Source organism: Henckelia pumila, chromosome 1 (genome assembly GCF_033568475.1).
Source record: "Henckelia pumila isolate YLH828 chromosome 1, ASM3356847v2, whole genome shotgun sequence".
Lineage (NCBI taxonomy): Eukaryota > Viridiplantae > Streptophyta > Magnoliopsida > Lamiales > Gesneriaceae > Henckelia > Henckelia pumila.
Window position 1 is genome coordinate 95,191,693 of NC_133120.1, and position 25,836 is coordinate 95,217,528.

The 25,836-nt window shown below is 36.0% G+C and overlaps 3 protein-coding genes across 3 annotated transcripts; all 3 read right to left on the reverse strand.

Annotated features, from left to right (window-relative positions):
* Nucleotides 1-66: 66 nt before the first annotated feature.
* Nucleotides 67-1,357, reverse strand: LOC140874907 (glucan endo-1,3-beta-D-glucosidase-like). The gene is made up of 4 exons (XM_073278388.1): nt 853-1,357; nt 714-751; nt 392-626; nt 67-305 (listed from the first exon to the last, which is right to left on the reverse strand). Exons 1-4 carry the CDS (start codon nt 917-919, stop codon nt 271-273), a joined length of 375 nt encoding a protein of 124 aa, XP_073134489.1. The 5' UTR covers nt 920-1,357; the 3' UTR covers nt 67-270.
* Nucleotides 728-2,997, reverse strand: LOC140874905 (uncharacterized). Its single transcript, XM_073278385.1, has 2 exons — nt 2,199-2,997; nt 728-852 (listed from the first exon to the last, which is right to left on the reverse strand). Exon 1 carries the CDS (start codon nt 2,907-2,909, stop codon nt 2,199-2,201), a length of 711 nt encoding a protein of 236 aa, XP_073134486.1. The 5' UTR covers nt 2,910-2,997; the 3' UTR covers nt 728-852.
* A 2,649-nt stretch (nt 2,998-5,646) lies between these two features.
* LOC140874601 (WRKY transcription factor 71-like) lies at nt 5,647-7,489 on the reverse strand. Its single transcript, XM_073277916.1, has 3 exons — nt 6,921-7,489; nt 6,670-6,816; nt 5,647-6,185 (listed from the first exon to the last, which is right to left on the reverse strand). The coding sequence occupies exons 1-3, from the start codon at nt 7,370-7,372 to the stop codon at nt 5,789-5,791; spliced, it is 996 nt and encodes a 331-aa protein (XP_073134017.1). The 5' UTR covers nt 7,373-7,489; the 3' UTR covers nt 5,647-5,788.
* Nucleotides 7,490-25,836: the final 18,347 nt, after the last annotated feature.

Here is a 25,836-nt window from a genome sequence, read left to right on the forward strand (position 1 = left end):
TTTTATGCTCCAACGGCTGGCAGACGAGGTAAGGGGGTGGTGAGTGTAGTTTATAGACAACAGAAATGGTAATTCTGTAAACTAATTAAAGCAGAAAATTTTAAAAATCATACGAAAAACCATCCTTGTGATGACAGATCCTGTTCCATTGAACAGCTCAATGAGATTTTAATTAATATGCAAACTACAGAAAATAACAGAAATTGAAATCTTTAGTCTCTGGTTATTGGACGCATAAATATTCAGAATGCTTCATTGCAGCCGTCACCCTTAGTAGGAAAGCTCGAATTTGCATTTCCCATAACCTGCAAAATCCATGAAAATCGAGGTCATTAAGCGTGTGTTTGTGTTTTGTTCATTTGTATATGTTAAGTAGCCCTAGGATACTCACTAGGGTCAGTGACAACAATGATTCCCGATTTCTTGAAATCACAGTTCCAAGAATGTCTTCCCTGTTTCTGGTAGTAAAGGTTCATGGCAACTGAAGCATGATTCAGAAGATTGCTAGGATAAAAACAGGCGCCTCCCTCTTGGATCAAGCTGCAATCCACTACGGTACACGCAAAGTTTATGTTATCCGTTAGCGTCTGTTCTGAGGTCGAGGGCCTTGGCACGCACCAAGTTCCCTGAAATGAATGGAAGAACATATCTCAGATGATGAGTGGAAGAATTAATACTGTCTTGATATTTTTTGAATCGTTGAATGTTCTTACCTGTCCAGATGCATCGACCGCAGGCTTCCGAATTCCACCTGATCCACAAAAACTTGTCAACAGCCTCAGTGGGAACCTCAAATTATTTTGACCATCAAACTTCTTGAATGGATTCTGAGAAGAAAAATCATGAACATACCTGATACGAAGAGCAAGATTATAAGAGACAAACCAAGAAGGGGAAGCGAAAGAAGTGACTTGGCCATGGACGATAATCAGAGACAGTAGGAGAATGGTGGAAGATTATTGTTGGACGTTGGGAAAAGGTGAAGAAATTTATAGATTCCTAAGGCCAAAAGAATTCATCTAATATTTCCTAGTAAAAAGACGTATCTAGTTTATCATATAGTGTCATTCATTTGGCATTTTCATTTAAAAAGAGAGAGAGAGAGAGAGAGAGAGAGAGAGAGAGAGAGAGAGAGGGAACAGGCCTGAAGTAAAGATATGCATGACACAAGAAATGATGGTCATGGAAATGTAGATAAAAGATAGCCACAACATTTTTTTAAGAGAAATGTAGTGATATGGTCTAAAGAATGTGTTATTCCAGGAAACTTATCAATTTGGTAACTGGTGAGTAGGTCAACTAATGGTTTCTTTTATGTGACTCTAGTGAATCAGTATATGGTGTGAACTATTGTTTTGAATATTCATGTTTGTTATTCTTAAGGGGGTCTTGTAAATCAGAAAACAAGACGATTTATGAGAACCTGTTGTTTAAATAAGATTTAGGATAGGACAAGAGTGCGTTGAATCAATGAAGCTTTCCAATTCCACCCCTGTTCCTTGGGAACTTTCAGTCACGTCCGCAGAATTCGCCGTATAAAATGGTGAAAAGGTAGTTGTAGAACTTGTAAATAACAAAAACTTCACAGAGATTGTAATTCAATTTTGTGAAATGGGTCTTTTATAGGGCACGAGCTATGCTACACCGGGTGAGATCACCCGGTGCAGCATCTGCCCTTGATTGGGCACCCGGGCCCACAATAAAATGGGCCCGGGTGCCCAATCATCATCATAGCATCTCCCCTTTTATGGTATGACCCCGAATCATGAAAATTGTTAATTTTAATATCAAAATTTACATTTCCCCGCGGATATAGATCGGATTGCAAAACATCTGCCGCTCAGAAATTCATGCAATACCCATGAGATACTCAATGGCCTTCTGAGTCCCGAAACCGAAGTCCCAACCAAAGTTATTCACAAAGAAACAATGAAAAGACCAATTATTGCGGCACATGCATGGAAGTATAATCATGTTTTCCATAACACAAAGGTGTAATTTAGTTGGAATTCTGACTCGAAGGGTAGAGCTTTTCTTTGTATAGCAGCATATCAACTCAATCAATAAATCAAAACTGAACCTTTAACCTCAGCTATTTAGCTTCGCACCGGAACAAGAAACAGTGAAGAATAACACAAACATGAACAAGAATCATACTACCGTAAATACTGTAAATGAATTATGATCCAATGATAAACCTAATCTAAAGGTGGATCTTTCTCCAAGAACTCATCAATGGTAGAGGGGAATTCAAAACCTCCAAATCCATCACAGTTATCATCTGAATGCCATAAAGCAGCTTTAGCCAATAGCAAATGGGCCAATACAAACGGTTCTCTCTCCTCACCATTCAAGAAATGATTAATCCACCCCTCTAGTCTCTCTAATTCTCTCAAACTCTTGGGACCCTTCAACCCGGCGATCTTCCTATAAAATCCATCATCACAACCCACATTAAACAGGTTGGTTCTCTTTTTCATCTGCTCCCCAGAATCCGACAGCTGCAAGAGCTGCATCAACAGCTCAATGTCATCACCAAGATTACTTCTTTCATCATGAGCAACGGTGGTTTCCGCGCTTAAATGATTTTCCCCAGGTGGGCTGTTTTGAATTGGTGGGAAATCTGCGGAATCCGTGAGAAACTCGCGGGGGACTTCACTTTCTTGGAGGGTTGAGATGTTCCCATCGGTGGTGAGGGGCGGTTGCTTGTAGTTGAGGTAAATGGGGGTACCCAGAGAATCAGTTTGTTCCGTGTTTTCACGGCGTTCCCCCGGCGGCGGTGGTGAAAGAGCGGAGGATTGTTGCGCGGGGTCTTCAAGTTTAAGCCTTTTCTCCACTTGTCTTAGAGAGGAGAAAAATTGAGAATGTGGAGAAGGTGAATTATTTTGCATTCTGATAAAACTGGACATCGATTCAATTAGGGTTCAATGTATGGATGGAACATCAAAGATTTGGTTGGGTTGAAATTCGGCATCGCGCTTACATCCCTTTCCCCATTGTATACATATATATATATATATACATGTATAAAATAATGAATTTTTTTTAATAAACGATAAAATGACATATTTGGATAAAATAAAAATGCAAGTCATTTATATTTTATATAATTTGATTCAAATATTAAACAAAATAAGGATGATTAATCAATTTATTATCATCATTCATATCAAATGGTGCTTATATATGAGTTATACGTGGGCAATATACAAAGTCTAGAGATGTCAAAATGAATTAGATCCATCGAGTTACAGTCGTGATGATTGGTTGTTGTGGGTTGTGAGTCAGTCCACCCCGACCCGTCATTCCGTCAAATTAGATATCTATATTATTATTATTATTATTATTATTATTATTATTATTATATTATAATACTTGAGAGTTGAGACCCTTATAGAAACTGTTTTTGGTATGGTGTGAGACACCAAAATTTCCTTCCAGTTTTATCCTTTTTTCACAGCAGTTTCTCCCATTTTTTCTTTAATTGAAAATCTAACTGCTCACTCACTTGTATTTTCGAAACACAAAATTTTAATATCATACATTATATTACACATACGCAACACGTTAGCTCATTAACTCGTAAATAATTAATCTACAACCCCACCTAAATAGGTGGACCGGGCTTGGTTAAACACCTAAAAGGCTGGTTAGCTCACACCATTAGCCCATTCTGACACAAGTCACACAACTAGCATGTATGGGCTAAATGGTACCTTATAAAGTTAAATAATCCATTGGGCGCCTCCTCATTTAATTTAATTTCACTTTGGTCCTTAAATTACTGATTGAAATGCTATCACGATATAAATATTGTTTGCAGCATAAATTGTAGTAACTAAGTTTATTGATTTCCTCATTACCTTAGCTTGTTGTTTTCAAAGTAATTAATGGAAGAATGCTGCTGAAAATTATTAGACTTCATTAACATTTTTTGGAGATCTTTCCCGGGAATTATAGAGCAATGTTGCTTTGTGTTTCACAATTTTAAGTAGTGTTTGCAACTTTTAAAATAAATGATCATGAATTTTTTTAAAAAAAAATTAATAAAAAATTCATAATCAGTTATTTTTAGAAGTCGTAAACATCATCTCATTAATACTTTGCTACATAAATCTATCGATTTATTTCCTTTTTCCTCCCGTATTTAAAATTTCGATATCGTAAAACTTAATTCTGAGGTTAATTTAGAAATTCGAATCATAGTAGATTACTAGATTTCTTATAAATTTGGGCCATAAATAAAATAGAGAGAATCTTAAATTATTTTGTTTGAATACATAAGAAAAATGCGATATATCTAATTAATGTGTTTGAAATGTTAAATATAATTTTTAAGTGTCATTCTTTGGAAATTGTTTCTTTTTTTATTTTGAAAAAGAAAAATTGTTTTTTAGGTCATGTAAGTTTGTCACTTTGCGATTTCGGTCCTCTTTATTTTCAGATTTCAGTTTTAGTCCACTATCTTTGTTTTTTTGACAATTTTAAATCTTTTCCGATTTGGCGTTGATGTGACATCAATGCGGTGATGATGTGGAGCTTACATGTATAATGTCACATAAGCATTTTAAAGGAAAAAAAACTTAAATTGTCAAAAATCAAAACATGCAGAGCTAAAACTGAAATTTGAAAACATAGAGGTCCGAAATCGCAAAGTGACAAACATATAACACTAAAATTGTAGTTTTTCCTTTTGAAAAGTAAATATAATTTATATAAAAAAATTTTACTCCCATAATTACATTTATTCAAAGAATTTTCACCATGAAATTACATAGGTGCGTTAAGTTGATTAATTTAATTGATTTAAAATGAGACATTTGATTTATGAAAAAAATTCGACACAATGAATTTCAAATCATATTCATCTTATCTTTAAATTTTACCCAAAAACAACACTAGTCACTACTGCTTCTAATAACTCTGCATGGCGGCGGAAAAAATATTAACCCAATTTGTAATTTTGAATTTAATTAGAACAAATTTGTTTTTTTTATATATAGAAAAATATACATAAAACTAAACATTTTTATAGCAATGGATTCTTTCTATTTTTCTTCCATATGTTTCGTCGGCATGCATGATAATGTATGGCGTCAACATGATTTTTTTTTGGTCATATATGAATTATGTAGTCAAATAATGTCCATACGATATGCCGTGATAAACTCACCCCTAATTTGTTCGGATCTTCGAAATTTCTGTAATTTACACAAAACGTAATTTCAATTCTCAAGCGTTGAAATGGTGACTGCATACGTGTACAAAATGTTAATTTTTGTGTGAAACACACACACATTGATGCTGTGAAATATGTTATAATATCATACATTAATAATATGCAACAAAATTTAAACGTGACCGCTGACCCGATTATTTCACACTTCAAATTTAAAATCTTAGCATATTGCATATATAGCAATCTCATCATAAATGAATTTTGGATATTGAACGTAGAATGGTAATTAATTGCATGTGTGTGTTTTAATCTATGTAAATTAACTATATTATATAATTTGCACATAATGTTTCATTTCATATAGCATACCCAATAATTAAAATCAATACATCGATCAAAGAACAATTAATGGCAGATGTGGTCGTTACTCCAAGTCCAATATATGTAAATCAAACATCATAATGTACTTAATTTAATAGTAATATATTAAATACAAAAATTTGATTCATAGGTTTTGGGGAAGAAAAAAAAAAACCCTAAAGAAGATATAAAAAGGAATACATAAAGAAACCTGGGAAGGGGTTAATTATACCTAGAATGTCTCATCGATCATGGCTCCTGCTTGGGGAAAACTGAGGGGAATATTATATCTTGCAGCGTCCCATAATCAGGAATATTATGGTACTGTTGATTGTCACGTGCGATTAAAGTTTGCTGATGATACACATTGCCGGCGCCGGCGTAGATATTGTGAGGCATTTGATATTGAACAAACATTTCTTGATGATCAGCTGGAAAGTTGGCCGGCGGTGGGCCGTCCATTGTGATCAACGGCGGAGGTAGCATGGAGGGAGGGAATATTCCGGCGACATTTCCCCGGAGACTGGTCGGGAGATGGTGGTTGTGTTGGCCTTCGTACGTGGTGATGACGATGGAAGGGTCTTGGTAGGATCTTTCGACGCGTTTCTTGACCGGGCATTTCTGAGTCGTGCATCTGTAGTAGCTTCTGCGCGCGCAAGGGTATAATAATAATATATTTGCGCAGCTTAGCTTTTGTACGTTGTTAATTAAGTAGTGCGGATTGAATAATATTCTTCATATTATTTATAACTAAAAAATTAATTAGCAAACAACTTTTATTGTTTTTGTAAAAAACAAATTAAATAATCGTTGACCACGGTTGCCGGATGCAATTCACGTACACGGGTGGGTTGTGTTCAAACTACGTACAAAGATGCATGTAGTCGTTTCTCGAAATGGTCTTTTTTTTTTATTTATTTATTAAAGTACATGAATTTAGTACTTATAATTCCATTAATGTTACATTTTGAGTTTTTTTATTTTGATTACGAAAATAATGATATATGCATGCAAGTTGTTAGCTAGCTAGCTAGCTAGGTTCGTACGTTTAATTAATTAATTTATTTATAGCAGGAAATTAGCTAGCTAGATCAATGAATTTGCAAGAAATTGAAGCTTAATTGGATCACCTTGGATAGGGGCTATTTTTGACAGCTTTTTGTCCATATTTTCTCCATCTATATCCATCTTCCAAATGATCAACTTCACTCTTGGTCATGAAAGCAAATCTGGGCTCCCTTTGCTTCTTCTCTCCTTTCTTCTTACCTTTGCTACCCCTTCAATAATATTCATCAACGATAATCATTAACTTCCAACTTCCACACAAATTAAAATCAGTAATATTTAAGAATAAAATATAAATAAATAAACATCTAATTACTCTTTCTTAGAGCTGCTCATGATCATGTCTTCTCCATCTTCTGCAGGTTTCTCTTTTTTACCATCTGATGATTTCTTGTTCTTGCTCACATCTTCCTGATCACCACCACCTGCTGCTGCCTCAGTCGAGGAAGAGGAAATCGACGAGTTGGGCGTCGTAGGGTTTTCGCCACCGTCCACCGCCGCTTTCCGCTCCTCCTTCACGGCGTAAAACCCCTCAGAAGACGACCCAAATGAACCCGGAACGTTCCGATGATCGTAGCTTCCATGCAGAAACCCGTTGAAACTCAGGTAACTATAATCAGACTGATCCATCATTTGCATATTATTCTCAAGTACAGATGGGTTCTGCACCATATAAGCCGCGGGAGAATCTCCGGCCCCGCCGGTGCTGTTGCGGCCATGATCTTGAAAGGGGTGGTGATAGTAAAATCCGCCGAAGTTTTCAGACATGGATATTGGAGGTTTAAGAAAGAAGAATTATGTAGGTTTGCAGAGTTATAAGGAGCTAGCTAGCTACGACTTGACAATTTGGGCAATTTTGCTTGTGAATTAAGTCTTTTTATATTTAACCCAAGATTTTGATCCATCGAGGTCAGTAGCCTATTATTATTATTTTTTTATATATATTAATGGGTCCCATTTTAATAAAGTTTTGTTTGACAAAATTAATTAGTCTCTCCTTGCTATTTAATTTTTTACCAAAATATTCAACCTAGTTGGCCATTTTCTATAATTGATCCATAATTAAAATGTTAATACGTAAGTATTTCCCTACATTAAAAAATATATATATATAAAAAATAGATTGACCTCGTTTACTTTGATTTGTGCGCGACGATCGATGAAATATATAATAATTATTAAAATAAAATTGGCATGCATGTGGTAATAAAAGTATATATATTATGGTGAGTATAATTGCTTGCTTGGGTTGGGTGTGTTTCGAGCAGTTGTACGTAATGTGGTGTTTGGGGAAACGTCAATGTTTCAGAAAACTGGTTAACCTCGTGAGAAGGATGGCCTGGCACGTGTCCCCACTGATGCACCGCCATTTGACCATAGCCGACACCATCGTTTGGCACGTGGGAGATGCTCTTTGGTTCTCCTTAGTTTGGTATCTCTTTGCCCCCCTTGTCCCTTAAATTCATATCAATTTCTTCTTTCTTCTTTTCATATTTATCATTTCAAACCTCAAATATGGTTCCATAAAGAAGGGGATACAGTGAATTAAAAGTCAATCTGGCCATTTCTAACATGTTATTTTCATGCTTTGCGAACGATATACGGATGTGTTCGGATGGACGATTAACTAATTGTAACACCCTATATGTTATGACTGTCCTTACCGTATCAGCATTCCTCTTTTCAACATGCTAATGTCCTTACTCACGCGCATCTTACGATACTTTTGTGATGAGCGCTAGAAAAAATGCATCTTTTTTTGTATGAGTACTAATATTTATAAAATTTTTTAAACTCTTCTCAACTGTCGTACACAATTTTAAAATCTTTCTCATTCTGATGAGAATCGGTTTATTCATGATTCTCTTCACCTAAAAGCTTGCCAGAAGTCGTTCATATATGTTACGAGCAACCTCTTGATGCACTCTTATCAACCCCGATAGTCACATAACTTGTGGATGCTTTTTGAATAAATGGTTTAAGAGGTTTTTTGGCTTTCATTTTTATATGTTTGCTTATTCGTAGATCGTAACAAAATGTGATTTTATCGAAGGCATTTGAAATTCATTTTATCGGACATTTTCCTCCGAAAAAAAAAAATTGTTGTTGAAAAATATATTAAATGTTGATGCCAGCGTCTTCTTGTAGTGACAGCTATGAGGTTTTGTTCGAAATAAAAGCACATCATTCATGGTCCTAATTCTTGCCGACCAAAAAACATATTGCTATGTTGTTATTTTGATCTTAAGAACCATAAACCATGTGCAGCGTTCTATTACAGTGCCCAATCACTTAATTTGACTAAAATAACCCTATACCAAAAAACATATATCTAATGGAATATAGAACAGCTCCCTCTGATCCGATTATAATTTTTACATTGATTAAAAAAAATTGTAAAAATATAAATTACATAAAAACTTCTACTTTATCCCTGTTTAATTTATTTAAAAATTAATTTCATGTTTTTCAAGGCATAATTAATAAGAAATGCTAATGAAATATAAGAGAAAATATTAATGTTCTAAGATACATTACAAATATGTGTACTTGGGGTAAAAAAAAAAATATCACGTAATACTTTCAAACTGGCACGTATGAAGGGCTTCCCGTGTCACGTCACAATTAATATGCTCACTATAAATCAAAATAGAGTTCTGCTTTTTTTTCTTTTTGGGTACATTTTCATTGGTCTTCATATAATATATATATATATATATATCAATAATATCCCCTTTGAATTTAGTCTGTTCAAACTACTATGTATAACGTTGTTTTTTGCCATGGAAAATTTAAATAAAATTATATTATTTCGACTTCACGATCACATCTAATGATCATAAAATATTTTGGTCAAAATCGAATCGTTACGTCTAACCTTACAAAGAATCGTTACTCATTTAGGGATCTATACCGACGGTCACGGAATCAATATTAAGTATTTTGAATAGCACAAAAAATTTTATGAAACAATCAAACATATCAATTTTGTAAGATGAATATCATATTCAACATATCCAATACAAATTTATTAATTTTTATGTCATAAATTATTACTTTTCATTGTAAAGATGGATCGAATCGACTAGTTTAACAGATATAGATCATTGAGATTGAAAGAACATGTTGTGCACATTTAAATTATTTTCTTATTGCTTTCAATTTCTATATTTATAGTTTTGCCTTTCTTAGAACATGTTTTAAAATTGGTAATATCAGATATATCTTGATTCGAAATATATGATTTCTGATGATATATTGTTTCCATACTTTGTAGGTTCTTATTTATGGAAACATATTGAAGATCTATTTATAGGAGTGCTTGGACCGATCAGATGGTACAAAAACGAGATAGAGAGTGAAACATAGAGAGTGAAACATAGAGAGAAAAATACATAGAGAAAGTACTGCAGAAATTCTAGAGTATTGAAGTTCGATCATTGAAGAATTTCTGAAGAGATACTACTGCTACGTTGTATTGCCGAGTAGTGTTGGAAATACTGAAGAACACACGAGTGAAGTATTGTTCAGAAAGTGTTTCTTTGGTTTTCGTTTTTCGGTTTAGAACTTCCTATTGATGTTTTATTCTAGTTTTTACTAGTTTTTAGGAAGTCTTTTATTTTCTCAATCTATTGAGAAAAGTAAATTTTTCGTAAAACAATCACTAGTTATTTTTTGTAAACTGATTTAATTTTCTAGTGATTATTTCGCCATGAGGCATAGTACAAGTACTTAGTACTTGTGCATAAATATCTGTGTGTTATTTACTTTTACTGTTAGTTAATTATTCTGTTGCATAGTGTTATCGTGAAGTGTTGACAACACTGAAAGAGAACACACACTCGAAAAGTTTTCTGGTGTTTCTGTGATTTCATACTGTCAAAACCTTACAATTGGCGTCAGAGACATTCACTTGACGATACTAAGTATGATTCTGTTTTTGTGTTTGACAGGACATCACAATGGAGATACTTTATTCAGGAACTGCTCAACGCCCTCCAATCTTGGATGGATCCAACTATTCTATCTGGAAAGTAAGGATGCGTGTTTACATCAAATCGATTGATAAAAAGGCATGGCAGCGTGTGCTACAAGGATGGAATCCACCAAGGAGAACTGATGGAGAAGAAGATTTTCTCCTCAAACCAGAAACGGAATGGAATACCGATGAAACTTCTGCTTCGAATATGAACAACAAAGCTCTTAATGCTATATTTACTTCTCTTGATTCTAATGTGTTTTCACTGGTCACTAACTGTGTATGTGCTAAACAGGCTTGAAAAAAACTTCAAATGCACTGTGAAGGATCAGATAGTGTGCGTCGAACCAAAAGAAGGATTCTCACTACTCAGTTTGAAAATCTGAGAATGGAAGAGAGTGAGACAATTGATGATTATGAACGCCGCTTGAGGAAGATCGAGAATGAGGCAATTGATTTTGGTGATGCTATTTCAAATGAACGCTTGGTGAGCAAAGTGTTGAGATCACTGCCGGAAAGATTTCAAATGAAGATTTGTGTCATTGATGAATCAAAAGACACATCAATTCTGGGATTGGATGAATTGATGAGTTCACTTCGAACATATGAGTTAGAGATGAATTTTGGAAAAAAGGACAAAGGTAAGTCTATTGCACTTCAAGTTTCTAATGACTCATTCAATGATTTTGTTGATCTGACACAGGGAGTCAACAAGTCTGACTTAGGAGATGATTCAATCGCCTTTCTTACCAAACAATTTGGTAACTACTTGAAGAGAATGAGAGGTTATAAGAAACCTGGTCAGAAACCCAAAGTTTTGAATGCTCCTACTGTTAGAAAACCATTGAGGATATGCGGACCAGAACAGAATACCATCCCTTCAAAGAGTCAAAATCACTTTCAGAAAGAAGGAAAAACACTGAATATCTCAAAGAAGTTTGAATCTGTGAAATGTCATGAGTGCACAGGCTTCGGTGACTATGCTAATGAGTGTCCAACCAGACTTCGCAAAGGAATGTATGCTTCCCTAAGTGATGATGAAGATGAGGAAGGAACATAAAAAGGAGAAGAAGAGACTCACAATGCTCTTTCAGTTTTGGTGATGCAGAAGAAACACAGTGTTATCACAGGTGTCACAACACTTGGTCACAACACTGACCAAAAGGTACTGTGTCTGAATGCATCTGTTTCTGGAGACTCAAATCAGGAAGCTGGTGAAGTAGAACTTTCTTGGGATAATGCTCAGAAGATATATGAAGAATTGTATAATGACTGGATATTAAGGAACAAGACAAATTCTGCTTTAACAAAGGAGAACAGTGAACTGAAAGCTTCAGTGGCTAGAATTGAAGTTGTTCTGAGCAAGAAGGATTTAGAACTAGGCAAGGTCAAAGAAGAGCTTGGAAGAGCCAATGCAACTCTCGCAAAGTATAATTCAAGCAAGACCAAGTTGGATTCAATTTTGATGATGGGAAAAGATGATAGAGCTGGTCTAGGATTTCATAATAGCAAGTTTGAAGTTGGGGAGTCGTCACAAACTGTTTTTGTCAAAGAAAACAGTAAATCTGCTAGTGTTCCAATTGCAATTCCAAAGAAAAAACCAATTCCATTGAAGGCACAAGCTCCTGTTCAGAGGAAAAAACAAATGAAGCATAAGTTTGTTTGTCATTACTGTAACAAACAAGGTCACATCAAGCCTTACTGTTATAAGCTCAGGTATGACTATATGTATTGGAATACCAGACATGTGTTGCCATCAGTGTTGCCAACACTGAACTAGAACACTGCCAGGATGAAAAATACTGAGAAAAAGGTTTGGGTACCAAAAGCTAAATTCAGTTGTAATGTTGTTTATACTTCGTAAAAAACTAATATTGCAGGTCATTGGTACTTCGACAGTGGCAGTTCACGCCACATGACAGGATTGGAGAAGTATCTTTCTGACTATGTTGAACAGGATAAAGGAAAAGTGACATATGGAGGAGGAACCAATGGAAAGATTGTTGGAAAATGAACTTTGAATATAGAAGGACTGCCTAAGCTTCACAATGTCCTACATGTTGAAGGATTAAATGCAAATCTTATTAGCATTAGTCAACTTTGTGATGATGATCTTTATGTTAAATTTGATAAAAATTTATGTCAAATATTTGATAAGAGTAATTCGTGTGTTTTGACAGGGTCTAGATCATCGGACAACTGTTATCAACTTGGAGAGAAACTTGCTTGCAAATTTACCAAGGTTGATGATTTGAATTTATGACATCAAAAGTTGGGACATGCCAACTTCAAAGCATTGAAAAAACTGAGCCAGTATGATGCTGTACGTGGGATGCCAAATTTAACTTCTGGAGTTCCATATATGTGTGGAGACTGTCAAAAAGGTAAGCAAACTCGTGTGTCACATCCAGTGTTACAACACTGTAGGACAACACGATGTCTTGAACTCCTACACATGAACTTAATGGGACCTATTGTTGGAAAAACGTGTTCAGATCAATTAAGAAATGATACCCGGTGCAGCGGAAGTTTAAAAATTTTTATTTTTCGATATGGAACGATTCCATATCATGGGTATCAAAACTTTACGATTAAATTATGCAAGTAAAAATAAAATCACAATTAAATTTTTACCTATTCAAGCAACGGCTTGATTATGGACACCAACAGAATTAAATCTTCTCTTCTTGTATATCCCGGGAACCGATGGCTTCACGATCAATCTCCGAAATAAGGTCCACGAACAGAAAATAGAAACCCTCTGATTGATTGCACTAGAAATCAATCAGATGTTTATCGAAGAGAATAAACAGATTTGATCTGTTAATTCGGAATGTAATTTTTCACAAAAATCACAGACCGAATTTTCTCAAAAGGGACAGAGGAATTCGAAAATTCCCCTTGAATATTATGAGTGATTTTCAAAAATTGCAAGATGGAATGCTTATGATTTTCGAACACTACTCATATAGTTATAGATAATTTCTAGACTAGATTAAGTTATGATTATATTAGGACTCTAACTCCTTAGGGCCCACAATCCATAACTTAAGCCCAACAAGCCAAGCCCGTTATTATAGAAATTAATATAAAATTCATCATGACTCCGATTGATAAACCGATTTAACCAATGTGCACAGAAACCATTTCTGCACCTTTTAAAGTCAAGATAATTTTTCTGAATCCGAATTCAGTGATTTCCAAAAATGCTCATCCCTATGTCATTTTAAGAAATTCCACTCCCTTTTAGTTAAGAAGTCCAACTTCTCTTTCATTAAATTTAACTCTTTAAATTTAAATATCTCAACGGGGTTTAGTAATCCATTACTTGTGTGACCCTCAATGGTTCAGGGATACAGCTAGCCGTGGGCTCACAACTCCTTGTGACTCGGAACAACAATTTCCGACTTTCCCAATGAATCATGGTAAGAGCGTCTAGCAACATCGCCCCATGATTCCCTAGGTATCACTGATAGTGCCTGCAAGAACCAGTAGATTTTGGTTAGCGTACAGTACGGTCCCTTCATCCATATATCCCGATCGAATCAACAACCATTGGTGCATCGAGAGTCGTTCAAGATTCGATAACTATGCATTACATCTTGGAGATCAAATAGTGACATCGCATGTGTTACTAGGAAAACCGAATAACCTAAAACACATCATGTACTCTGGCCAGAGATTCGTCACACTAATATCTCCTCAGATCGCATAGGATATCCACACTCGCAAGTATATGGTGAATCCTTGACAACAAAGCATCGACTCCTATATGTGTCGTAATTGTACCCAATCCCGACACCTGATGACCCCAATAGAGTCGGTAAATGAGTCAAAGTACAGTACTAGCATATAGAGTCTCAATGATGTTTCAAGTAGTAAGGACTAATGGTGTACAACCAAAATCGCGGACTTTATCCACTCGATAAGTGATAACCACTTGGAAAGTCCGAATAGGGTAGTTCGATCATTCATCATATGAATATCCATTTGCATGCTTTGAACATCTCCATGTCCATTACCAATGAAACGTGGTACTTGGCATCATAAATGCTAGTCTCAATCTCGAGCGATCCTTATCCTTATTAGCGGGCGGCTCAATTGACTAGGAACTGTTTAGAATATATAGTGACTATAAGATGTGTTTCATAATAGTGATCTCTCTTTATTCACTATCTCATCTTACTTACACTATAGTTTATTCAAGGTCTTTATCAAAACATCAATAGTATATCACAATATAACAATATGAAGAAAGACAAAGAAAATGCCATTAATGAATGTAAATTATATTAAACAAAGATTGTTTATACATAGATTCACAAAAGCCCTTAGCCACAAGTTGGCTAACCGGGCACCCACTCTTTCAATCTCCCACTTGCCCTAAAGCCAACTAGTCACACTACGCAATCCCATTGCTTCGCGATATTTGTCAAACAATGGTCCTGGCAAGGGCTTAGTAAGTGGATCAGCGATATTGTCTGTAGAGGTCACTCTCTCGACAGTGATGTCTCCTCTTTCCACAATCTCCCGGATGATGTGGTATTTTCTCAGTACGTGTTTGGATCTTTGATGAGACCTTGGTTCCTTTGCCTGAGCAACGGCACTAGTGTTGTCGCAGTATACCGGAACTGGACCAACAGCTTAAGGAATTACGCCCAACTCTTGGACGAAATTCCTCATCCAAACGGCCTCTTTAGCAGCAGCTGATGCTGCAATGTATTCTGCCTCAGTGGTGGAATCCGCTGTGGTGTCTTGCTTGGAACTCTTCCAAGAGACAGCACCGCCATTGAGCATGAATACAAATCCAGAGGTTGACTTCGAGTCATCCACGTCTCTTTGAAAGCTAGAGTTGGTATAACCTTCCAATTTCAATTCTCTTCCTCCATAAACCATGAATATATTCTTAGTCCTTCTTAAGTACTTAAGAATATCCTTCACGGCTTTCCAATGCATTTGACCGGGGTTGGCCTGATATCTGCTCGTGACACTCAGAGCAAAGGCTACATCCGGTCTGTTAGATATCATCCCATACATAATACTACCTATGGCTGACGCATATGGTATGTTTGTCATTTTCTCTATCTCTTCGTCAGTCTTGGGACACATAGACTTGGATAGAGAAACTCCATGATACATAGGTAGATGTCCTCTCTTGGACTCATCCATAGAAAACCTTTTCAATATGGTGTCGATGTAGGTTGCTTGAGTGAGTCCTATCATTCTCTTAGATCTATCTCTATAGATCTGTATCCCTAGAATATAGGATACCTCACCCAAATCCTTCATCGAGAATCTACCTGATAACCATATCTTTGTTGACTGCAACATCCCTACGTCATTCCCAATGAGTAGGATGTCATCAACATAAAGCACTAAGAACGTCACCGCATCCTTAACTACTTTCTTGTACACGCACGGTTCCTCTGGGTTTTTGATGAAACCAAAGTCCTTTATTGTTTCATCAAATTTCTGGTTCCAACTTCTTGATGCTTGTTTGAGACCATAAATTGATCTCTGAAGTTTGCATACCTTATGCTCGCTTCCCATGGATGTGAATCCCTCGGGCTGCATCATATAGATTTCTTTCTTAATGTTTCCATTAAGAAATGCAGTCTTCACATCTATTTGCCATATCTCATAGTCATACCATGCTGCTATGGCAATAAGGATTCTTATGGACTTGAACATTGCGACTGGTGAAAAGGTTTCATCATAGTCAACTCCTTGTCTTTGAGTATAACCTTTTGCTACCAATAGTGCCTTGTAGGTAAGTACCTTACCATCAGGCCCAAGTTTTCTCTTGTAGATCCATTTACACCCTATTGGAATAATTCTATCGGGAGGATCTACTAAAGACCAAACTTGGTTTGTATGCATCGAGTCTATTTCCGACTGCATAGCTTCAAGCCATAAATTAGAATCCGCATCAGAAATTGCTTCCTTGAAGTTTCTTGGATCACATCCAATGTCGGGTTCACTTTGATCCCCTTCAAGAAGAAGACCATATCGAATAGGAGGTCTAGAAGTCCTTTCGGATCTCCTAGATATAGGCGTGTCCGTTGAAGGTTCTTGAGGTGTGTGGTCGTTATTTTGTATCTCGGGTTATTCTCGAATTTCTTCGAGTTCCATCATCTTGCCTTTCTTATCTAATAAGAACTCCTTCTCCATGAAGGTGGCATTCCTCGAAACAAACACTTTTGTTTCATAAGGATGATAGAAATAATATCCGATTGAATTCTTCGGATATCTTACAAAATAACATAAGGTGGATCGACAATCCAACTTATCTCACACTGTCTGCTTCACGTAAGCAGGACATCTCCAAATCCTTAAGTACGAATACTTAGGAGTTTTGTCATTCCATAACTCGTATGGAGTTTTATCTACTGCTTTAGTGTGGACATTGTTCAACAACAATACCGCCGTTTCAAGCGTATAGCCCCAAAACGAAGGTGGGAGCTCAGTGAAGCTCATCATAGATCGAACCATGTCCAACAAAGTTCGATTGCGACGCTCCGAGACACCATTCAGCTGAGGTTTCATAGGATGAGTCCACTGAGAGAGAATCTCATTCTCTTTTAGATAGCTCAAAAACTCGGTACTTAAGTATTCTCCACCTCGATCCGATCGAAGTGCTTTAATACTTTTACCTTGTTTGTTTTCTACTTCAGCCTTGAATTCTTTGAACTTTTCAAATGATTCAGACTTATATTTCATTAAATATAAATACCCATACCTCGAATAATCATCAGTAAAGGTAATGAAGTAGGTGTGTCCAAATTTAGTACCGATACTAAATGGTCCACAGACATCTGTATGGATCAAATCCAACAGGTTTTGACTACGCTCAGGCTTCGCTTTAAAAGGAGATTTAGTCATTTTTCCTTTTAGGCAGGACTCACAAGTAGGTAGAGAGTTAATATCAGACATATCAAACATGCCCTCTCCCATTAGCTTGTTCATCCTCCTTGAGAAAATATGACCTAGCCTAGCATGCCAAAGGTTTGCCGTGTTTTGACTATCGTTTTTCCTTTTATTTGTTGTTACCGGTTTATCAACATAATTAATTGGAACGTCTTTTAATTTTAAGTTATATAGATCATTTTCAAGTTGTCCATTTTCAATCAAACATTCAATCTTGTAAATATTGCAAATCCCATTCACAAAATTACAAAAAAAAAACCATCTCTATCAAACATAGAAACAGAAATAATGTTTTTAACTAAATCTGGCACAAATAAAACATCTCTAAAAAATAACTTAAAATTATTCTGCAAAAATAAATAAACGTCTCCCACTGCTTTGGCTTCAACTCTGAAACCATTTCCAAGCCTCAGCTGGGTCTCACCCATCCTAAGCTTACGACTTCTTGTCATCACCTGCAAATCATTGCAAATGTGAGATCCACATCCGGTATCCAATACCCAAGAAGTAGTATTAAGTGAAACATTTATTTCAATGTAAAACATACCCTTTGCAGTTCGCAACTGCTTGAGGTATTCCTTGCAGTTACGTTTCCAATGACCGGGTTTCTTGTAGTGATGGCAAACATCTCCAGATATGTTTACGTTTGAAGCTTTTGTCTTGGCCTTCTTTTGTGGTACAATTTTCTTGGGTGGGGCAGAACGTTTCTTACCCTTTCCACTTGGCCCCTTCTTGGAGTAAGAAGAGGAGCCAACCAAGAGTACCGGTTTATCCTTCTTTAATGTGGCCTCATAAGACACAAGCATATTGACCATCTCTTCAAGGGTGGCCTCTATCTTGTTCATATTGAAGTTCACCACAAATCCGTCAAACGACGAAGGAAGGGAAAGAAGCAACAAGTCCGCGTTTAGTTCATGCTCCAAAGTCAAATCGAGTGTTACCAATTTTTCAATGAGCCCAATCATGTGTACCCTATGCTCACGGACCGAAGTCCCATCTTGCATGCGGCATGTCATGAGCTCTTTGATGGTGGCATACCTCTCCGACCTTGACTAAGCTCCAAAAAGTTCCTTGAGGTGCATGTGTATGTCAGCAGCATTCACGGCATCCTCAAATCGCCTCTGGAGTTCATCAGACATTGAATCTTGCATATAGCACTTGGCCTTGACATCATGGTCCCACCATTGATCAAGTTTTGCCAATTCTTCCGGACTTATATTAGCCGGTGCTTCCTTTGGAGGATTCTTTTCTAACACGTAGAAAATTTTCTCCGAGTTTAGAACAATCTTTAATTTACGGAACCATTCCGTATAGTTTGCGCCAGTCAATTTGTTTTGTTCGAGAATTGAGTATAGTGGATTTCGCGAATTCATTGTAATGAAATACTGAAAAGAAACAGACAATAATCAGTTATTGTTTAATTAATTTACTAAGACATAAAATATGGCGAAATTTAATTTTATGAATTTCACTCCCACTATTTTAACGATTTCACTACCCTCTAGTGAAAACGAGAAACTTGTTTCTTTAATGGGAACATGGAGTCCAATTGACAAACTATAGTCCCGAATAATATCAGCCAACCATAATTTTCAAAAGGTAGAGCTCAATTGCTTCCAAAGCAACCCCCATGTTTTTACCTCATGTCCAATAAGGGCCCAATAATATGACGTCATTTAATGTGACATGTCAAGATGACCCATCAATATTAAGTTGTGATGGACGGTCGCCATGTGGATCCCCAATAATATCATCCAATTCCATTGGAGTTCCACCCAACTTACAACATGTGTCGATCTAATGTACAGCTTTCCGACGAACGGGCCCCCCAATAATATGAGCCGGACCGTGCCCGCGGGTAGCATCCCATACATTGATCGTTGATGGAAGGTAGGAATATTTAAACAATATTTAAATTCCCTTTTGTTTATCTTGATATCAATTTTAAATCATATTTAAAATGAGGGATTTTTAATTTTTGAAAATCTGTCTCATCATGCAATTTATGTATGCTTGCGGGATTCATAAAATTTAGTCTAAACATGCATACATCAATAATATCATATATTATTTAAGAATGACCGATCCCATTATCTAATCGACCCGTGGTTGCCAATCACGAGTCTAAGTCCAATCCTAGGTGATATGCAAGTATGCAATGCAATCCTATTATATTGAGCTTCCATTTACATTTCTTCGGTCTTTATCGTCTATTGGGCCCACCATTGTCTTCAAATCTTTATCTCCCACTAAGTCTAACAAATTTACAATAAATTTTGATGACAAGTAGGGGATACATATTTAAGGGGTGGTAACGGGCCATAAACCAAGCCCACTTTTTATTACAAATGACAATTCAAATTTGGGCTATAAACCAAGCCCATTAATAAAACCCAACAACAATAAAACCAAATGTAAATTACCTAACATACACCTAAAACATTGGTCATGGTAATCGATCATCCTTTTATCCAATAATTAATTCAATAATTAAAACATTGGATAACATGCAATGACATCATAATTAAAAGATAAAATCATATTTTATCTAATACATTCATAAGATCATATCTTATCATCAATTGTACCAAAATAATTAATTTTATAAAATCTAATTTAACGGATAAGATTTACAAATTTTCCAAAAATTCAAATTTATCCAAAAATCAATTTTAAAAATTTCGGACTCAAACAATTTGATCCGATGCCTCGTGGACCAATCAAAAATAATTTTCGATCGGACCAAAAACTAAAATTACAAAATATTAAAATTTTAATTAAAAAATCAATTTTAATTTTTCCCGGACTGCCCGGGACATTCCCGGACTGCCCCCTCCTCCACGTGGGACAGGGCTGCCCACGTGGAGGCGGGCAGCTTCGTCGCTGCCCCGATGCCCCTGTTCCGTCAAAATTTTAATTTTAAATTCGTTTTGTTTTCAAAAAACCGAGGCCAAATATTTTGTACAATCGATTAATTTAATCGTTTGATCTGAGCAATCTGGCTCTGATACCACTGTTGAAAAAACGTGTTCAGATCAATTAAGAAATGATACCCGGTGCAGCGAAAGTTTAAAAATTTTTATTTTTCGATATGGAACGATTCCATATCATGGGTATCAAAATTTTACGATTAAATTATGCAAGTAAAAATAAAATCACAATTAAATTTTTACCTATTCAAGCAACGGCTTGATTATGGACACCAACAGAATTTAATCTGCTCTTCTTGTATATCCCGGGAACCGATGGCTTCACGATCAATCTTCGGAATAAGGTCCACGAACAGAAAACAGAAACCCTCTGATTGATTGCACTAGAAATCAATCAGATGTTTATCGAAGAGAATAAACAGATTTGATCTGTTAATTCGGAATGTAATTTTTCACAAAAATCACAGACCGAATTTTCTCAAAAGGGACAGAGGAATTCGAAAATTCCCCTTGAATATTATGAGTGATTTTCAAAAATTGCAAGATGGAATGCTTATGATTTTCGAACACTACTCATATATTTATAGATAATTTCTAGACTAGATTAAGTTATGATTATATTAGGACTCTAACTCCTTAAGGCCCACAATCCATAACTTAAGCCCAACAAGCCAAGCCCGTTATTATAGAAATTAATATAAAATTCATCATGACTCCGATTGATAAACCGATTTAACCAATGTGCACAAAAACAATTTCTGCACCTTTTAAAGTCAAGATAATTTTTCTGAATCCGAATTCAGTGATTTCCAAAAATGCCCATCCCTATGTCATTTTAGGAAATTTCACTCCCTTTTAGTTAAGAAGTCCAACTTCTCTTTCATTAAATTTAACTCTTTAAATTTAACTATCTCAACGGGATTTAGTAATCCATTACTTGTGTGACCCTCAATGGTTCAGGGATACAGCTAGCCGTGGGCTCACAACTCCTTGTGACTCGGAACAACAATTTCCGACTCGCCCAACGAATCATGGTAAGAGCGTCTAGCAACATCGCCCCATGATTCCCTAGGTATCACTGATAGTGCCTGCAAGAACCAGTAGATTTTGGTTAGCGTACAGTACGGTCCCTTCATCCGTATATCCCGATCGAATCAACAACCATTGGTGCATCGAGAGTCGTTCGAGATTCGATAACTATGCATTACATCTTGAAGATCAAATAGTGACATCACATGTGTTACTAGGAAAACCGAGTAACCTAAAACACATCATGTACTCTGGCCAGAGATTCGTCACACTAATATCTCCTCAGATCGCATAGGATATCCACACTCGCAAGTATGTGGTGAATCCTTGACAACAAAGCATCAACTCCTATATGTGTCGTAACTGTACCCAATCCCGACACCTGATGACCCCAATAGAGTCGATAAACGAGTCAAAGTATAGTACTAGCATATAGAGTCTCAATGATGTTTCAAGTAGTAAGGACTAATGGTGTACAACCAAAACCGCGGACTTTATCCACTCGATAAGTGATAACCACTTGGAAAGTCCGAATAGGGTAGTTCGATCATTCATCATATGAATATCCATTTGCATGCTTTGAATATCTCCATGTTCATTACCAATGAAACGTGGTACTTGGCATCACAAATGCTAGTCTCAATCTCGAGCGATCCTTATCCTTATTAGCGGACGACTCAATTGACTAAAAACTGTTTAGAATATATAGTGACTATAAGATGTGTTTTATAATAGTGATCTCTCTTTATTCACTATCTCATCTTACTTACACTATAGTATATTTAAGGTCTTTATCAAAACATCAATAGTATATCACAATATAACAATATGAAGAAAGACAAAGAAAATGCCATTAATGAATGTAAATTATATTAAACAAATATTGTTTATACATAGAGTCACAAAAGCCCTTAGCCATAAGTTGGCTAACCGGGCACCCACTCTTTCACCTATGGAGGTTGAAAGTTGTGGAGGTAAGAGGTATTCATTTGTGTGTGTTGATGATTTTTCAAGGTTCTCATGGGTAAGTTTTTTAAGAGAAAAGTCTGGAACTTTCGATGCTTTCAAAAAATTGATAAAGCAGATCACTAATCTGTTTGCTTTGAAGGTTATCAGGATTCGAACTGACCATGGTAAGGAATTTGAAAACTCATTGTTTGATCAATTTTGTGAAAAGGAAGGTATATCACATGAATATTCAGCACCTAAGACACCTCAGCAGAATGACATTTCCGAAAGAAAAAACAGAACCCTCCAAGAGATGGCAAGGGTTATGTTAAGCTCCAAAAATATTGCAAAAAGATTTTGGGCTGAGGCTTTAAATACTGCATGTCACATATCCAATAGTGTATATTTAAGGAAAGGTTCTACTATGACATCCTATGAAATTCTCATGGGAAAGATGACTAACCTTAAATATTTTCATATTTTTGGATGCATATGTTATGTTTTGAATAACAGGATGCAGTTGGCTAAGTTTGATTCAAAAAGCGATAAGTGTCTATTTCTTGAATATGCTTTGAATAGTCGAGCTTATCGTGTGTTTAACTTGAGAACTAGAACTATCATTGAATCTATTAATGTGGTATTTGATGATTATGCTGATCTGAAGGGGAAAACAATTGAAGACAATGTTGATGATCTGTTGGATACAGTTGCACCCCAGACTGATTCCAGTGTTGTCACTAGTGTTGTCCCACCTGAAAAATCACCCAGCACAACACTAAGTCCAACACTGAATATGAATGAACAGAGTACAGAAGAACAGGATGATTTTGAAGATGAAATACGAGATGCTGGACATGATGTACCTAGCAAGATTCAGAAAAACCATCCTACTTCACAAATCATAGGAGATGCACAAGGAAGGATGCAGACCCGAAGAAAGGAAAAAGTTGATTATCGAAAGATGAGTGGGTTAGTGTGCATGACTTTCGCATACTCTCAGGTAAGACATTCTTGTTTTGTGTCTAGTATTGAACCAAAAAATGTTGGTGAGACTTTAAAAGACGAGTTTTGGGTCAATGCTATGCATGATGAACTTGAACAATTTGTTAGGAATGATGTGTGGATCTTAGTTCCTCCACCTGATCATAGTAATATCATTGGAACAAAGTGGATTTTTAAGAACAAAACTGATGAATCAGGAAATATTGTAAGGAACAAGGCTAGGTTAGTAGCTCAAGGGTATACACAAGTTGAGGGGGTGGACTTTGATGAAACTTTCGCTCATGTAGCCCGAATAGAATCTGTTAGATTATTGTTGGCTATTACATGTCACGTGAAAATGAAACTTTTTCAAATGGATGTAAAAAGCGCATTTTTGAATGGAATTTTGAGTGAAGAAGTTTATGTAAGACAGCCTAAAGGATTCGAAGATCCACATCATCTTGATCATGTTTATAAGTTGAAGAAAACCTTATATGAATTGAAACAAGCACCTCGTGCTTGGTATAGAAGGCTCACGGAATATTTGCTTGACATTGGATTCAAAAGAGGTGAGGTAGATAAAACACTTTTTGTTCAAAAAGTACAAGGTAACATTCTTATCTGTCAAATCTATGTTGATGACATAATTTTCTGTGCTTCATCTCAAAAACTTGTGAATGATTTTGTTGAAAGCATGACTGCTACCTTTGAAATGAGCATGGTAGGTGAGTTGAATTATTTTCTAGGATTACAAGTTAAACAAATGAGTGATGAAATCTTCTTGTGTCAAAGCAAATATGCTAGAAACTTGATAAAGAGGTTTTGTACTGATCATGTTAGACATATGAAAACACCAATGAGAACTAATGAAAAACTGTGCAAAGACATTGTTGCTGACAGTGTTGACAACACTTTGTACATAAGCATAATTGGAAGTTTGCTATATTTGAGTGCAAGTCGACCTGATATTATGTTAAGTGTGTGTTTGTGTACCCGATATCAATCTGATCCTAAAGTCACACATATGAAAGCTGTAAAACGAATTTTAAAGTATGTTGCAGGCACTTTAGACTTAGGGTTATGGTACACTAAAGAAACCAATACTAATTTGGTAGGCTATAGTGATGCTGATTGGGCAAGAGATGTTGATGAGAGTAAAAGCACCACGGGTGGTTGTTTTTATTTGGGTAACAACTTGGTTTCATGGTATAGTAGGAAGCAGAACTGTATGTCATTTTCCACTGCTGAATCCGAATATGTGGCAGCGGGAAGTTGTTGTTCTCAATTAATTTGGATGAATCAAATGCTACAAGACTATGGTCTTAAAAGTGAAACACCAATTGTATATTGTGATAACTCAAGTACTATAGATATATCAAAAAACCAGTACAACACTCTCGAACTAAACATATTGACATAAGACATCACTTCATTCGAGATTTAGTTGAGAAGGACATGATCCATATGGAGTTTGTTGGGACCAATAACCAACTGGCCGATATTTTTACAAAGGCATTAAACTTCGAGAGATTCTTCAGTCTTAGGAAATCTCTCAATATGTGTTCTTTATAAGCACTCATGGTTGCTATCCTTAAGTGTTGCCAACACTGACGGACAACACCAAACATGCATGTGCATCTTTAGGACTTTAGGCATACTGCATATTCATATTGTTCTATGTTTTGCACTGGTTGATAATACTGACTGACACTTTGTAGAAGTTATTTTCAGAACACACTTGCCATGAAAATATGCTTTAAACCAAGAAGTAGTTGAGGGATGTTCGTGTATTCCATGATCTTGTCCCATGTGAAAAGTGGTTTTAAAAAATTAAAAATCATGGTTTGATAAAATTTCAGTGACCAATGTCTTGAAAATCAAACTAAAATCGGAAGAAAATTGGAAAAAGCTACCTAAAAGAGTCCAATGAAGACCGTTCTTTTAGTGTGCAGGCTACCACTTCTAAATCAAAATAAAAAAGAAGAAACACATGGCTCTGGAAGTGTGACAAATTCAAAAGCATTTTGAAGACTACAGTGTTGTTGAGAAGTGCTGCCAATACGGTGCTTAACACTTGCTGCACACACTTTGCATGCATCATTTTTGATCTAATTTCATTACATTCTGTTTTAGACATAAATTAGGTCATGCATTTTGCATTTATTGTGATCATATCGTGCTCAGGGTTAACAGTTCAAAGACGAACAAAAATTGGAAAAATTGCCCAACTTGCTGAAAATTGAATTGATTGAGATTGAATATGTTTCAGTGGAGTTAAAACTCGATGTGGAGTTATTTATTTTTGGGGAATATTGATATATTCTTAAGTAAGAGTTTCAAGGCATCCTTAATTAATCAAATTTAATTTCCTTAATTAGAGAGATTTTTTTTTTCCCGTTGGAGAATTGTTACCGTTAGGGGGAGATTCTTAGTCTGAT

Excerpts from the sequence above, each read along its gene's own strand:
- LOC140874905 (XM_073278385.1), bottom strand. The coding sequence starts at position 2,909 with ATGTCCAGTTTTATCAGAATGCAAAATAATTCACCTTCTCCACATTCT.
- LOC140874601 (XM_073277916.1), bottom strand. The coding sequence starts at position 7,372 with ATGTCTGAAAACTTCGGCGGATTTTACTATCACCACCCCTTTCAAGAT. Across the intron at positions 6,817-6,920 it reads ATGAGCAGCTCTAAGAAAGA|GGGTAGCAAAGGTAAGAAGA; the intron begins GTAATTAGATGT and ends ATATTATTGAAG. Across the intron at positions 6,186-6,669 it reads AAAAATAGCCCCTATCCAAG|AAGCTACTACAGATGCACGA; the intron begins GTGATCCAATTA and ends TTGCGCGCGCAG.
- LOC140874907 (XM_073278388.1), bottom strand. The coding sequence starts at position 919 with ATGGCCAAGTCACTTCTTTCGCTTCCCCTTCTTGGTTTGTCTCTTATA. Across the intron at positions 752-852 it reads AATCTTGCTCTTCGTATCAG|GTGGAATTCGGAAGCCTGCG; the intron begins GTATGTTCATGA and ends TTTGTGGATCAG. Across the intron at positions 627-713 it reads CGGTCGATGCATCTGGACAG|GGAACTTGGTGCGTGCCAAG; the intron begins GTAAGAACATTC and ends CATTCATTTCAG.